Source organism: Drosophila novamexicana, unplaced genomic scaffold, assembly GCF_003285875.2.
Source record: "Drosophila novamexicana strain 15010-1031.04,08,12 unplaced genomic scaffold, DnovRS2.1 tig00000960-arrow-arrow-pilon, whole genome shotgun sequence".
In the NCBI taxonomy this organism is placed as follows: Eukaryota; Metazoa; Arthropoda; class Insecta; order Diptera; family Drosophilidae; genus Drosophila; species Drosophila novamexicana.
Window position 1 is genome coordinate 1,973,986 of NW_020824833.1, and position 17,001 is coordinate 1,990,986.

General features: G+C 42.0%; 1 protein-coding gene across 1 annotated transcript in view; it reads right to left on the reverse strand.

Moving 5' to 3' along the window:
- Nucleotides 1-484: 484 nt before the first annotated feature.
- Nucleotides 485-17,001, reverse strand: part of LOC115765380 (midnolin homolog) — a 39,090-nt gene continuing 22,573 nt past the window's right edge. Inside the window, exons 3-4 of the mRNA XM_030708904.1 lie at nt 3,068-5,086; nt 485-2,228 (exon numbers count right to left, since the gene is read on the reverse strand). Coding sequence (XP_030564764.1) covers nt 1,482-2,228; nt 3,068-5,086 — 2,766 coding nt within the window. The 3' untranslated portion in view covers nt 485-1,481. The remainder of the gene's footprint in view (nt 2,229-3,067; nt 5,087-17,001) is intronic.

The following is a 17,001-nucleotide window of genomic DNA, read 5'->3' on the forward strand; positions in this document are numbered from 1 at the left end:
ATCTATAATAACATTAATAATAGGGTTTGACAAAGTGATCCATTTTAAGGATTATTGGACTCTCTGCAAGGGTTTAGAAATAATAAACGTTTGCTACGAACTAATCGCATAACGTTTTCTTTTCGTTATAGTTCTTGTTATTACAATTATATAGTTGTAGTAGTAAATATATTTATATATGTTTGTGTGTTGAATGAAATATTATAATGATTTTCGTTTTAATTTAGCTTTTGCATTTTGCACTTAACTAAATAAATTGGAAAAAAAAACTTAATTCGGTAATTAAATTTGTAATCTTAAAATTAATTTAATAGTGTGAAGACTTGAAAGTTTTTCAATGTTGAAATCTTCGTATTTCCTTTTTCAGCCTAATTTCAGCTTGATAAAAAAAGTATATATAATGTTAATTATAATAATAATATTAATAAAGAAACACAATGTTGGTGATGACAATTATAATTATAATTATAGTTATAATAATGATAATAATAATAATAATAATAATGACAAAACGTTGCGCAATGTAAACACAAACAAAAAGACGATTTTCTATTAAGGCAAATTAGGGTTAACAGCGCCCGTTAAAAGGCAACTGTAAAAAGGCAACGCGAGCGCTGCTCAAAAAGTTAACATAACATAAAGCTGCTAAAGTCGCATCTGCAACGCGATTCGCGATTCGCGAGTGCGAGTGTGTGTGTGTGTGTGTGTGTGTTTGTGTGTGTGTGTGTGTGTGTGTATTGGGCTTCGGTTTTACTGTGTGTGTGTCGCGTGTCTCAGTGCCTAAAATTAAATTCTACGTTTTCTAGTTTCTAACGCTACCAAAGTTGCCGCCGCTTTGGCTTTTACATCAAAATTACCATTCAACATCATTTGTTTTCTTTTTGTGTTTTTTTTTTCTTCTGCTGCTGTTTACATCTTTTGGCTTAATTTTACATTTGAAAATTTTTACTAAATTAAGTTTATTTAAAGGATTACCAGCCAGACAGCTGGAAAGCCGGGTGAGTAGGTGAGTAGGGGAGTAGGGGAGTAAGGGGGGGATTAGGATTTGAGATTTGCGGGCTGATTAATAGTTAATTATGTTAACAATGCTGTTGTCTATAATGATTTTGTTAATGATCATAATGTTGATGTTAAGTATCTTAAAATTAATTTAACAGCTCAACGACTTTCTCGTTCTCTCTCTCTTTCTCTGTTGTTTCAAACAATTGCGAGTTACGAGGAACGAGCGAATCGGTTTGGATAGGGAGGGGGGGGCGAAGGGTGTGGATTTGTGGTAAGCGGCTGATTAAGTATAACAGTTGCACCAACTAGTGTAGTAGTTGCAGGGAGTTTACGTGGCGCTGCCGCATTTTTAAACAAATTATAAAGCCAAAAAAAAAATAATAATAAAACTATAAAACTAATTGTTGTTGTTGTTGTTGTTTGTCCAACTGCAACATTAACTAGTAAATGCTACAAAGGGTGAACAATTGCAGTTGCACTTAGGCGGCCGTGTCCACCTCCTCGACTATGTGGTTTGGTGAGACCTCGCTGGGCGGTGCTGTGTTTGTTGCTGCAGCTGCAGCAGCTGCTGCTGCTGTTGTTGTTGTTGCTGTTGTTGCTGTTGTTGCTGTTGTTGCTGTTGTGCTGCTGTTGCTGTTGTTGCTGCTATGCTTTGTCTTGGCCGCTTGCGGCGGCGTTGTCACCAGTGCGCTTACAGCGCTATACTGCGGCACCGCCTCAACGCTGGACACTGGCGCCATGCCCGAGTTGGTATCGTAGGGTGAGCTCTTTAACTTGCGCGCCTCGCGCTTTTGCTTGCGCTGCTGCATGACCAGCCGCAGCTGGTCGAGCTTGGACTTGGTCTTCAGATTGGCCAGCTCCACAACGCACTTCTGGCACATATGTTCCCGCTCCCTTTGGCCGTTATCTTCGCTGCCGCCGACCGTGCGATAGCGGCACATGCAGGCGCTCGAGCTGCCAGTTGCCGTGGTGGCATTCGCGCTGTTGCTGCTGCTGCTGTTGCTGCTGGCTGCAACATCTGTGCAGCAGCTGAGTGGGGTTGACTTGGTGCCGCAAACAGCTGCGACAGAGGATCCTCCCTTGGCCAAATAGTGACCATTGCATTCGCCATAGGCGCAGCTGCCAGCAGCCAAAGCTGCCGCTGCTGCTGCTGCCTGTTGCTGCTGCTGGTGCTGCTGTTGCGCACGGCTGTTGCACTTGGCGCAGTTGTGATGCTTCGTCGAGTACTGAAACAGATAGAGGTAGTATCTTAATTAATTTCCGGTCAGTGAAAACGTGACAAGAGAGCATTGACACTCGCATTCATGGATTAATCTGGCTTTGAATATTTTGAACAATTGATACTGATATTGAAATAACTGCGATTAAATTGTAGTAAATATTTGTATTAAAAGACCTACTTCTTATTCCATTGCCCGGCATTACCCAACACTGCCCCATCCACTATTCACAGCAATGCAAAATACTAAAATGAAATATATATAAATACTACCTAACACTGACTTTGCATTGATTCTGCCTCATTCACTATTCAGTGCATAACAAGAAATATATAAATAATTCGCATTCCCTCCCAAACTGCTTATTAACAAAACTCTTCTTCCAGCGCTATGCAACACTTTTTGGATAAGCTAAGCACAAGAAAGTTTTATGCATGTGAATAAAAAAAAACTCAACTAAGACAACAGCTTCACAGATTAACTATATTTTTTCTTTCCATTTTTGATTTATTTCTTGTTTCAGCGCTACTCAACACTGTCTTCAAATTGCTTTTTGCTTTGTATTTCCAGCGCTGCACAGCACTCTTTTCAGCGCATTCTTGAATCTAGAACATTGAATAAAAGCTTACTTCGGTTGCTGAATGAGCAGAGGAAGCAAAATCCTGGGCCCCCAATCCCAATTTTGGGGCAGAGAAAAAACTGAGCCTAGATATTGGTGCATGAACTGAACTACCGACTAATTTATTTGGGCCCTAATGGAGAGCCAGCTGCCAGCTGCAGTTTTTTGTATGCCGGATTAATCCAATGTTCGAGGGAGGCAAGTGCACGTTTGACTCGAGACTCACCAGCTTGCTGCGCACACCATGATGCAGTGCACCAGCCGCTGCTGCTGGGGCTGCGGCTGTGATGGCTGCGATGCCATTGGCGGCACTGCTGCCGGTGCTGTTGGAAGAGCTTGCGGAGCTGGAGGTGGTGGAGGCGCCGTTGCTGATGCTGCCGCTGGTGGGTGCCTCGAAGCTGATGCGTGCGCCACGACTGTATTGGGGCGTGGCACTTAGCAGATCGTTGAGTATGTGAATAACAGTGGAGATGTCGCGCTTGGGCCGTCCGAAGCGATCCTGCAGCGCCGGATTCAGTGTGCCCGAGAAGGTGCCCGAGTAGATGCCCTTGCCGTGATTCTTCATTGACTCAATGACAGCGCCAGAGCCACTTTTGCGCGGTGTCTCCTCCCCGCCGCCAATGCCGGCGCCGACGCCAACGCTGCCGCCGCCAGACAAATCGATCTTGTTGGTGAACACCTCTTTGGAGAGCTTGCGCAATGTCTGGGTAAGGTTGCGCGATGCCTCGGCCAGCGTGCGGGTATCCGACACACCCAGACCGGCATCATCCAGCTCCGTGCTGCTAGCAGTGGTAACACCTGCTGCTGCTGTTGCTGTTCCACTCTTCGCGGCAGCTGCCTCTTGAGGCTTAAGCGCTGCTGCAGCAGCGGCAGCCGCAGCTGCGGCATGATGATAATGATGATGGTGGTGGTGATGATGATGATGGTGCCGATGCTTGGAGCGTGTTACGGTAATGGGATTGTTGACAGTCTTGTGCAATGAGCTGTCTACCACGCAGCCGGCACCAGCAGATGCACGTGCCACAGCTCCAATGTTGCTGCTGTTCGGACTGGGTTGCACAGTTGTTGGAGCAGCTGTAGCTGCAGCTGGAGCTGCTGCTGCTGCTGCTGCTACTGGTGCTGGTGTGGACAGACGCGTGCACAAGCACGAGGTAAGCTTGGCGGCTATCGGATCCTGCTGACAGCCACCGCTGGTGCAACTAGCAGCACCAGCTGCTGACGGTTGAGTGGAGGAACTGGAGCTGACAACGCCATTGATGTTGGTGTTGGAGCTGGAGCTGGAGCTGACACCCGGGCCATGGGCAATGTGTATATTCTTAATGGCCGTCGTTTTGATAGGGCTCGAGACGAGATTGGAGAGCGACTTAATGGGCGACTGCTCCAACAGTGGCTTTGACTGCGCCGTCGCGGTCGCCGTTGCCGCCGCCGACGCCACAGTCGCTGAGCCGCCGGCTTGTATTGCCGCCGCCTGGGAAGCTGCTGCGGCGGCAGCGGCCGCTGCTGCTGCTGCAGCCCTTGGTGCTTGCGTCAGCGCAATGCTCTTCACAATATTCTGTAGACTCTCGTAGTCACGCTTGCTTAGGAACGAGCTGAGATCGGAGCTCTTGATGGCGTGGTGTGCCTGGCCATGACCCGAACTACCGCCTGCTGCGGTCAGCATGCGGCTGCCTCCGCCTCCGCCTCCGCTGCCGCTACTGCCACTGCCACTGCCGCTGGAACGCTCCATGTCCAGTTTGCGTGTGGTGGATGCCATCCCGCCAGCGCTGCCCGCGGCCACCGCCGAGGCGTTGTGGTGGTGATGATGGTGATGATGATGGTGGCTGTGGCTGTGCTGCAGACTCGGGTGCTGGTGACTGTGCACATGGCCGTTGCCGATGCGTCCGCTCGCCAGCCGCTGGCTGGAGGAGCGCGTGCGCGTATGCGACGAATGGGAGCCGCTGCCACCTGCATAACTGCATGCCATGGCTGTGCTTGAAGCCGCAGTGGAAGAGCTGCTGCTACTGCTGCTGCAACCGGCGGCTAAGCTGTTGTTGCCGCTCGCCGCTGGCGCTGGCAGGGCAGCCGTCGCACCGGCAGCAGTGCCGCCTGCGGGATTGACGGTGCTCAACTGCAGCTGAATGAGCATCATGTGATCGCCCAGTCGCATGCTCAGATTAAGTGGTGTCTTGCCGCTGAGGAAGTCATTAACCTGCGAGTCGTTAAGCGATTCCAGCGCTTGCATCACTGTATTCTCCGGACGCTGTGCCTGCAACGGAGCAAGAGAAGAGCCAAGATTAGGATATGCAGGAATGACTATTATGTTAACTTTAACATTATTATGTAAACTCAATTAACAGCATTAACACAATAGCTGTTCTGTTACTTAACAGAAAACTCTTCATTGATTTACAGTCTGTTATTAATTGGCTCACGGCTTTAAATAGAGATCTCTACAAACCAAGACACGATGACAAAGTATTAGAATATCCCAATCAGATAGTATTTACAAATTCAGGGTGTGTGTTGAGAGTTTGTTGCGGCATCTTGAAGCTGAGTACAGGGCAGCGCCTAGTCGATCACTTCCGACTAGAACACTCTTACTTGTTTTTCCCCCGATCCCATCAACTATCCATAGGCAATTTCTTGTCGTACGTGATTCAATGCGACGCCTTTGTGTTATGATAAGCCAGCAGCAGCAACATTAGCAGCAAATATGTATGTGGAAATAGCATCACATACCTTAGCTATCTTGATCAGAGATGTGTAATACTTATGACTGACAGAGTGCAGGGAGCGTATTGGGAGAGCGAAGCGAACTGTTCAAAGGCAATGCAAATGCATTCAAGTGACTTGAAATGCCATAACGTTGGCCAATCAAATCAAAGTTAATCCAAGACTCTATAATACTTATAACACAAAATCATATTATTAACAAGGGATTTTCATTTTCAAATTCGCAACCTTTTCTGCACTATTCTCTTGGTACACTATTTCACTCTATTGATGCTCTCTCAGCGTCTTTTTTGAAAAAATATCTCTCAGTGAGTCTATCGTTAGCTCTAAAGTTATTCTCTAGCTCTACCTAGCACTTGTTTATCCTGGACTTGGTCAGTTCCTTTCCCTTTCACTTGCCTTGCATTTTCTTTTTTCAGGTCTTGCTCGTTCTTCTTCTTAGTTGGAGTAAACTAATTGGCGTTTAAGGCTCCCTAATGCAGTTTATAGGGGCCACCCTAAGTAGTCTTTTATTTCTTATGTTTTATTTTTGCCTAATTTTTTTCTTTCTTGGCCCGCTTGTTCTGCTGCAAGTATATCTTCATATGCTGATGTATGCATACGTACATACATATGTACGCATGTGTATGTTTATAACATGCATGTTTTTGCATGTACACTTTACATACCGACAAGGAAAGAAGGAAAACAAGAACAAAACAGAAAATCAACTGCGACAACAACAACAACAATAAATGCGACGTTGACAACTTTTAAGCTCGATTTGTATTTTAAAGGTCTGGGTTAATTAATCATTTTCATTGCAAACGGACATACAAAAAGATCGACTGATCAAGCCCCTCAGTATGCGACTTTGTGGCCCCCAGCCACGCCCCCGCTCCAGCCACAGCCACAGCCACAGCCACAGCCACAGCCCCTTTCCCTACACAGCGACGCACACAAACGCGCGCACAATTGCAAGCGAACGTCCGTGTGTATGTGTTTGTGTGCGTTAAATTTTAATTGCCTGGTGACACAGTGACCTAATATTATTTCAAAACATTTCGACGCTTTTGTGCAAGACGAAGGGTTGGCCGCAGTGAGGAGCTGGCTTTGGCAGCTGCTACTTTCCCTTCGCCCATGGCCAAGGACAGGGCAAGCGGCTGGGTTCGGGAGGGGCTATCCACTAGTTATGTAACTTATTTCAAAGTTTCTGCTTGGCAACAAACGAGCATTTGTGCATTATTATAAATTTCGTCCGACGTCTTCGAGGCCTATTGGCTTGCTGGTTGTTGCTGTTGTTGTTGTTGTTAAGTGTACCAAGGTCAACTGACGTCGCTGTCGCGATTTGTCGCCAGCGGCGCACGCAACTTACGTCATGCAGCAGCTTTGCGACGCGTCGTCGAAATCGAAAATTTACAAATTTAAGCGCAGCAGCAACAACAACAACAACAACAACAACAACAACAACAACAGCAGCAGCAGCAGCAGCAGCAGCAAAAACAAAGGCGGCCAATTCTGTAATTTATTAGCTTTGTGCCAATTGTTTTAGTGTGTGTGTGTGTGTGTGCGTGTGTGTGTATGCGTGTGTATTAGTGTGCGTGTTTTGCGCTTCAAATGGCAACACAAGCCAAAACCTATTCAGCTAGCGCCTTGGTCATCTGCCTCGCCACACCAGCGCCCCCTCCGCTAAACCCATCAGCCATCCATTCACAATAACTATAACCGTTTTTGTATGTCTCTGACTAGCGCTCACACTCGCTCTCTCACTCTTGCTGTCTCGCTCTCGCATAACCGGTTTACAACGGAAAAGCCGACACCAAATGCCGCTGCGCGTCCCACTAAGCCCGTTACGCGCATATAACAACAACAACAACAACAACAACTGCAACAACAATTAGCTGGAATAGCAGAAAGAACAAGAGAATATAGCAGCTACAACAACGGGGATTCTCATTGCATGCAATTTATCGGTAAACCAGCCAAAAACGAAGCAAATACCGATCTCTCGCTCTCTCTCTCTCTCCCTCTCTCTCTCTCTCTTTCTCTCTATCTCGTTCACTCTTTTGCTCTAGGGCTATACACCTACTACAACCATCGTACTTTTTCGCTATTGCATTGCTTTTGAGTGAATCTGTCTGTGTGTGTGTGTGTAGAGAGAGAGAGAGTAAAAGATAGTGGGAAATGAGATTTGAAAAGAATTAAGTTCAAGTCAAAATCTAACTAGAAAGCACGGCACATCGAAGATGTAATGCCCTTCCCCTTCTCTACCGTCTGATTGGCCCAAAAATATCAGACATAAAAAAAAACAGTATGAAGAAGATGAAAATTTTAAGCAGCTCAAAGCAGTTTCAAAAAGATTGTTTTGCGTGCTTAAATGATCTTGTTTAATATATACATATATAGTTAAAGATAAAGGTAAAGATACATATTCAATACTCAATTCAACAAAGTCTTCAGTTGATTAACTTGATGTCCACAAGATAATCATATACAACATGAATTTAATAGTTCATTTTAAATTTTCTAAAATATAAAACCGACATTGTATTCAATCCTATACATTGTACACTTTTGTGATTCACATTCGATAGTTAAACTGGTGAACGTGATACACACTTGCTTATACTATAGCGTGGATTATCATAGATAAGATACGGTAAATATGCCGATGAGCAGAAATAGTTTAAATATGCAAGCGTTTATGATATTGGCAAGAATTAAACCGAGAGCAAAAAGAAATTGCGAAATTGCAAATAAGTTTATTTTTAATCATCAATTTGTTCAATTAATTCTGTCTGGATTTGGCATTATTTTCGATTTGAATAGTTCTATTTATCGCTCTGCTTGCCGCACAGTTTGCAAGGCATTGGACTTTGCACGTGCTCAATGCGAGCGCGATCTGAGGTGCTGGAGCGCAACTATATACAAAGGCGGCGCCACTAGCACTTGACACAAAGTCACTAACAAAGTGATTCGCGTACGCGTATGTGTGCGTGTGTGTATGTGTGTGTGTGTGTGTGTGTGTGTTCATTTTGGGGACAAAGCAAAATATACGTATGTACATATATATTTTTTAGTTTCTCTTTATCAGTGTGTGTGTGTGTGTGGGAGCGCGTGTGTTTGCTGACCATGAAAATATTTTTATTGACTTGCTTTCAAAAACTGTGTTAAGCAACCCCCCGAACCACGCCGCGCAGCCCCATTGCCCGCACTCTAGTGGGTAGCCGCGATGCGATCCTCACATTCGCGAGACTGGCCAAGTACTGATAAGAACAACTAACTACCTGGCCCACTCTTTGAGCGTCCCTTCGGTCCGGGGCGTCACCCACTTCGCTGGAATTTATAGTGCATAAAAGCGTAACAACAAAAAGATAGAAATAGAAAAATCAAATAAAAACAAAAATAAGTAAATAATAAAAATAAAAAAGAGCAAGCACAACAAAGGAGACGACAGCTGGCGCCATCGATCGCGACTGCTTGTTTGCCTCCGTTATCTAAGCAGCGGCGTTGGCGTCGCTGTCGCCGTCGCCGTCGCCGTTGACGCACCTTTGCACTTGCTCAAGCACAGTTTGAAAGCCACTGCAACTGCCGGCAACTGTTGCGAGCGGCTACGTAACCGGTTTCATTGGCTTGCCAATTGGCGTGGCTCGCAATGGGTCTAATAACAATAACAAAAATTAGCTTGTGCATCGTTGCAACACACACATATGTATACACATATATACATATACGCACACACACGGCGCTTGCCACAATTAGCATGGTGGGGATGGGATTTGGAGGCAGCTAGCTTTCAGTCCAATTTGCAAACATCTATTGACAACAATTTGCAAATGTTCCAGTTCAATTGTTTCTTGAAAGCAAACAGAAATTATTGTTGCATCATTGAAGTTTCATTATGCCGCGCTTCATTCCACCTCGTTTCACACCTTTCAAATGGTTTGTGTGGCAAAATGGGAATTTTCCAGTGTTCCATTCCATTTTATTTCATTTTTTTTTTAAATACTAATTGTCACATGTTTATCCCCGCATGCATTTCGGGGGTTGACCTGGAATAACCTAAAATTATTGTTCGATGCCATTTCCACTATTCCGCGTTCCATTCCATTTTGTATCATTTGAATAACATGCAGGCTGCGTTTGATATAAGCGCAACTAACTTTGTGTCTGACCTGTAGCAGCTGCCCAAGTGTGCCATTCCCATCGTTTCACCTCGCATTGTTTCACAACAAGCCTATTATTTCCTTCATTTTTCACAATTTATTTGTTGCATTTGGCATTCACTTCATTCAACCAAATACAAAAATCACAGCTAAATACTTGATAACTGTTTAGCATTTAAATGGCGAAGCCCTTGAGTGGAATTTCCAGCCCAGGGGAACTTTTGTTTCCCAGACAAAAGAAAAACCTGCTTTGAAAATCGTAGAAATAAAGCGCCTTGTGCCACTCGAGACATTCGAGAATGCCGAATATTTAATGCTCTGCCTCTGAGCTTACCCCTTGCAAGGGTAAAACTTATGTGCTCGGCGATATAATACCCTGTATCCGGTAAAATCACATTCGAAAAAGGCTTGCAGAAATTGCAGGTATATTAAGGTATCTGTATCTGTATCTGTATCTGTATCTGTATCTGTATCTGTATCTGTATCTGTATCTGTATCTGTATCTGTATCTGTATCTGTATCTGTATCTGTATCTGTATCTGTATCTGTATCTGTATCTGTATCTGTTTGTGTATCTGTTTCATCCGCTTTCGGCTACTACAAAACCTTTGTCCTAGTATCGTATACCCTATTTGTAGCCCATTTCAATGGGTACAGGGTACACAAATGCTGTAAATGTTTTCCAATTTGATTAGAGCCACAACAACAATAAATTCCTTAGCCAATTATTACTCATGCCAAAGGCAATTAAAATAAACTAATAATAGCAATTTGTAAATGGCACAATGCAAAGAGAATCGCAAGCGACTTTCACAGCGCAAATCGATTCAACAGAAAAGATATAAAATAAATATTTTAAAATATCATCTCGGTAAATATATGTATGTGTAATCGGGCGACCCAGCGTATTATATTATCAATGGGTTAAAAGTCTTTCATATGCTACAACTTTCGAGCGAAATAAAAAAAAAATAAATAAGCGTGCTCTAAAAGAGAGTATCCGACTGGCAGATACCCTGCACTCAGATGAAACAGATTATTGAATAAACTCCATGCTTATAGTCCGAATCAAGGCGATGTATTTCTCTCAAAATGTGATTTTTTCAAGATACGTAACCAACAAATGAAATATTTTGAATCTGTGTGTGGTAGTTATATCTTCAAATAAATCGAAGCTAATAATCGATACTTATCGATTTTGTGAAAACGGGGAAACTATCGATAATACGAAGCAAACTCTCTGCTACGTTTCCATTTAACGTTATCCAGCTCTTAAAGTACTTCAGATTTCAAACAGACAAACACACCGATGCAACAAACAATATACCCATATTTAACCACTTGGCCACAGGGTATAGAAAACAAACGTGTTTTTTGCCCAACAACAACAACAACAGCAGCAGCAACAATCGACAATCAACACTCGCAAGTATTTCCTTTTACTCTAGATGAGGCAACCTCTATATACCCATAGCCCATTCCATTCCATTCCATTCCATTCTTATAAGTAGTTGAGGTTTACATTGTTGCTATGATAAACCGGATTCACGGAAATTAACGAGCTGCGTGTTTCCGTTGCGGCCACACATGCCATCATCATCATCATCATCATTAGCATCAACATCATCATCAGCTTCGTCTTTTAAGTAAATAAAGCATTGACGTTCTTCTTGTTGATCATCATTATGATGCTGTTGATGGAGCTGCTGCGGGCATTGATAAGGTTACCGAATTGCGCAATGCACAGCCGTCAGAGGGAGAAGTGACAAAGTCATCAAGTCGTCATGTTAGTCATGTCGTCAACCTGTCAATTTGACATATTTCGCTGATAAGCTACATAAATAACCAAACACACAGGTGGAACGCATACATACAACTAGTTTCTTGCGAAACTTTTGCGTTTGCTAACCGATTTTTATGAAATTTTCGGAGCCATAGAATTTAGGCCTAAGTTTAGGTCTTACCAAACAACGAGGTCTTATCTTCAACTATTCAAAAGTTAGAAGATTCATGGATTTTCTCTACTTTCGCAAGATCTTTGAATATTCTTAAAGGAAATGCATTATATTATACTAATTGCTGCTTAAAAAGATCTGATTTAGATTTAGTTCTTGAGCGTAAATCAACAAGAATAGGATATCATTTGTGGAAAATTTGATTTGTCAAAATTTGATTGCCTCGTTTTATACTTTTGCTTTTATACTATTCATATTTGCTCTTCTTGTTTTGCCTACGCAAGGTAAGGTACCCAGAATTAAAGCCAGGACTGCAAAGCCCCAGATATTTGTAGATGGTTTGGCTCACTGTTCAAACCAACTTCCAGCCCTTAGGTTCGGCTTGTTAATCGGGTATTTCATATGCATGACCTTGGCTTTTCAGAAAGTTAAATTCAACAATTCAATTATTTATTTATAATTTACCGTTCTGCTACAATTTTGCAAGCCGTTCTGCTACACATTTTCATAGCAAGGTTTCACGCTACATTTGAGGGCCACCCAAAACTTGTCTCCAACAATTATGGTTAGATAAGTGCATTAGTTGGATTCCAAGTTATTTAGGCCAGCTCAGCCCTTGGCTGTTTATAGTTAGCAAACCATTTTGACTTTGATTCAAAGTGATTTCTGGTTAAATCTGGTTTCGATCGAAACCTATTTGCACTCCTGGCTGCAGCCTTATTCGACGGTCATGGCTGAACTGCATTCATTTAATATATATATTAAATATATATAAATTTGCGCATATTAACTAAACCAACGACCAACAACTAGCTAGTAACAGCTGGCCATTCACCTGTTTACGTTCTCTTGTCTTGTATCTTTTGTTTCTCATTGATATTTCGAATTTTTTCAACTTATCTTTTCTTATTCCTGCTTTTTCTATAGCTGCGCTTTCTTCATCCGATTTATATATATATATATATATATTTTTTGTTTTTTGGCCAACATTACAAAGGACACATAAATTCGATTGGCCACACCTACGTCGTAGTCGTCGTCGCTTTGGATATTGTTTTTCTTTTCTTTTTTTTTTTTTGGATTTTTATGGATTCACGCTTTTTGTCGACGGTTGTTAAATGCTGTATTTTGCTTTGTCTGTGCTGCCCATCCGCATCATCGTCAACACTTTCCTTCTGCCTTCAGTTCATCATCATCATCATCATCATCATCGCCATCAAAATGATTGTCATTATTATTATCAAAATTTGGCCCTTTGTCTGCGTTGTTTTGGGGCTTTTGTCGTGATGCGAATTGCAATAAAAAATCATTTTCATAAATCTATGCGAGCAAACAGAGAAAGAACAAAAAAAGAAAAATAAACAAACAACAAATTGCGCATACGCACTGTGCAACAGCAGCAGCAGCGGCAGCATCTGGCCGAAAATTCAGCGTAAGCCAAAACAAAAGTAATTCATTTGACAAGCGATGCCAGCGCATCATTTAAATGACATAAATAATAAACGCCAGCTCCCTCTGCCCTTCTCCCTCTCACTCACACTTGATGCGTGCCGGGCTGGGGCTGGGGCAGAGGCGAACCGGTGTGCCACAGAGTCGGTCATGGTGCATGACACGCTAAAGACAACGCCCACCCACTTGACTGCGGCTTCAGCTGCCAAACGAAACGAAAAAAATTAAAGCACACACACACAAATTAAAGTCGAAACGAAATTGAAATGATGACAAAACAAAGACGCTGGCGACAGGCTGCGAGAGAAGACGACAGCAATCGATGGAACAAACAATCGGTCAGGTGGACTTTCTGGTTTGCCTACAATTTGAAGCTGTAGAAGAGAAATGATTCATTCCATTCGTTTCACTTTTGAATATAATTATTCAATACACATTGTCACATACAAGAGCAATTGCATGAAACGTGTTTCATTCCATTCGTTTCTCTTATAAATATATATACATGCATACATATATAAATTGCCTATAGCATATATAGGTGCAAGTGAGGGAAACGTGTTTCATTCCATCCGTTTCACTTCACAAAATGTACAACGTGGAATGGTACGCGGAACAATGGTATGTAGCACATATTCAGTGCCCTAAGTACATTTTGTGCGCATTGAATAGACTTTTATGTTCCATCCAGTTCCATCGTTGCACGTTCCATTCCATTTTATTTCTAATGCAGCGACGCCTCTTAAGCTGACGTAATCTGTAGGGTAGAGTCCATTATGCGCTCGCCCACTGTTCGGCATTCTGACAAATTTCGGCAGCCACAGTGTGCCAGCGCTTTTAATAAACTTAACAAAATATTATTACTTTTAATAGCTGCTGAAACATTTTCTGACATCTTTTCGGTCGACGTCGCATTTCATTAAAGTGACACGCCGAATGCCTCGGAGACGTGGTCCGAGATAAAATTGGAACAATATGCAAATATTGTGGCAGACAAACGAATTGATATATATGTATGGTATATGGAATGGTGCGGCATGGGGCAAGCGAGTAAATCGTTTCGACTATAGAATCACAAGCACTTTTACTTTCGACCAGACCAAACCGCTTGCGATCCGCACCTGCCTTGGCAAGGATCGGGCCACAGATCGAATCATTATTTTCAGAAGCTGGAGTCTGCTGACCCACAGCGGTCACCTTGTGCCTTGTCATTAGTCACATTGTCAATAAATCAAGTCGAGCCATCAACATGTCACTTGTTAACACACATTTTATCGGCATTCGCGGGCCAAGTGGCAGGTGGGGAGCGGTTAATTAGGAACACTGAAATCGGCACCTGTCCAAATTTTCGGACTACCGTTTATACATATTTTGTGTGTGTGTGTGTGTGTGTGTTTACCCCTTTGGAGAAGCCGCAATTCGCTAATTAGGAGCAACGGCATGACAAGCCATGACTCAGCACACGCTTTACGTCCACGCACTCAAAGTTAAACCCCAAACCAAGCGAACCGAACGCCTCAAAACTGAACGAAACAGATCTGAATTGAATATAACTAATGTGCAGGCATCTCAACAATTGAGCAATATCCATTTCGTTACACGCCCAGCCAATAAAACGATCGCATTCTGACAAATCTATACATATATATATATATATATTGAAATGTATATATTTCATAAACAAATGCCTGTCAGGTTCTCACCTTTCTGCAACATTGGCTATTGGCACTCGTGACAGGCAGCCCTTCCCCCTCCAGCCTCTCCCCCTTTCGGTACAGATTTTAAGTGCATTTTTGTTTTATGTTTTATATATTTCGTGTTACTGTCTCGACTTGGTAATATATTGCATATACCCTGTAGAAAGTGCTCCAGAGAGGTTCACATCAAACGTTTGCATAGATAAGAGAAGCTGCAGATCAGAACTTTTCTGATTTTTAATAAGACTGAGCTGTGGCTGAGTGTAGGAAATAGCCAAAACGTAAATATTCTATTGATAGAAAAGCATCAAATAAGCCACAAGCGAGAGGTCGCCGGTTCAAATTGAGCAGCATTTGTCAGTTTGTAGTTTTGAAATTCTTTTGCCAATGCGCTTACAGGGTATTTGAAAGTAGAACAGCCATAATTAATAGCAGCACAAAGTTGTCTAAATATTGTTTTAAATATTTATTTTCTCCTTTGCTTGTCATTTTTTTTTTTTTTTGGGAAAAATCACACAAAAAATTAGCAAAATAAATTTTCAAATCAAAAAAAAAAACTTACATATTTTTAGCACAACGGACATAAAATTGTTAATTGGCTATTTAAACATTTGTATTTAAAATGGTTTTCGAAAGACAAAGGAAAAGTCGCCAATTAATGAGAGCTGATTTTCGGTGGGAAAGTGTAAAACATGTAAGGATTCGTGCGAGTTGCCTTGAACCCAACGAAACGATGCCGAGCTGTGCACCTTTCGAATGAACGTCGGTGCTTATAGTCCGATCGTGATGAAATTTCACGAAATGCAAGAAGAACCAAGTTCATGACTACGATATATATCGATATTATGGAAATGGTTTGAGATATCGATCAAATATAACAAGTTCGATTTGTATGTGGTATAGAAGAATATATTATTTAGTTTTCTAGTCTTAAGCTCTTCTTTTTGCCGAGATCGAAGATCGCAACTGGACCTGGACCTGGATCGACTCAGCTGATTGTCCTGTGTTAAGAGCTGCTTCGTTCTCACTGTTACATACATTGGCACAAAACCCGTATACTCTCTTGGCCATATTGAATGGGTTTAGGGTATAATTAGCTGTCAATGTTCTGGCTAGTCTCTGGCGAGCACTAATTGGCATTTTGTGTGCTTTAATTTGTTGTTGCACAGCTTTTGGTAATTTGTTTCACTAAATTTGCTGCTTTTTGTACATTTAGTCAGGTGCAACAAACATATTTTGTGACAATTGTTGTTGTTGTTGTTGTTGTTGCTGTTGTTGTTATTCCCATTGACAATAATGAGCTTTTGTTTAACGATCGTCGCTGCAACAACAACACAATAAACCGCGCATTTAAAAAGCAAAAATCGTTTGAGCCAAATAAAAAACAATCACTATAATTGTTTTCATTTGTTGTTGCTGTTGCGTTTCGTTTTTTTTTTTTATTTGGATTTTCGTGCACGTCAAAATATTTCTTTGTTCGTCTCACGAAAATTGCATGAAATTCTATACAACACACACCTAAATACTTGTACACACATTCATAAATGCAAAACCAATATGTACATATGCATGTGTGTGGGTGTGTGTGGGTGTGTGTGGGTGCTTGCGCGCTTGTGCATTGAATGATGCACGGGGCATGCCACGTATGTATGTAGCAACATTGTGCAGCAAAAGGGGGCATTGGATGAAAATTATTAATTAATGAAGGGCTATCTTCGGCACGCCTGATTTCACATTTGACATTTGACATTTGACATTTGACTTGCCCCGCATTGCTCGTCCAATGCCAAAATTAATATTCCATATACAAAGTTCAATCGAATTTACAAACTGTAAACAAATTATTTATGCGCAAAACAAATTTGAACGGAAAACGTGACTTGTGAAATAGTTTGCAAGAGAAATGATCTCCCTCGAGTGGGTCGACATTGAGCTAAAATAACATAATGCGAAATTATACAAGAACTCCGGATGCCATTTCCTTGCAGCCAATTTTCTTTTGTAGCTAACAGATCTCTTCAAGAATTAATTTTTTTTCTTTTTTCATTTTCTTTAAATGCATTATTCATTTTTTGTTTAATTTATCTAAATTGGTTCTTCTTCCTTTTGATTTTTCTTTTGAATTTTTTATATTTTTTTTTAGTATATTTATTGATATTAATTTTATGATTATTTATTGTTATTGTATTTGCATGATATTCA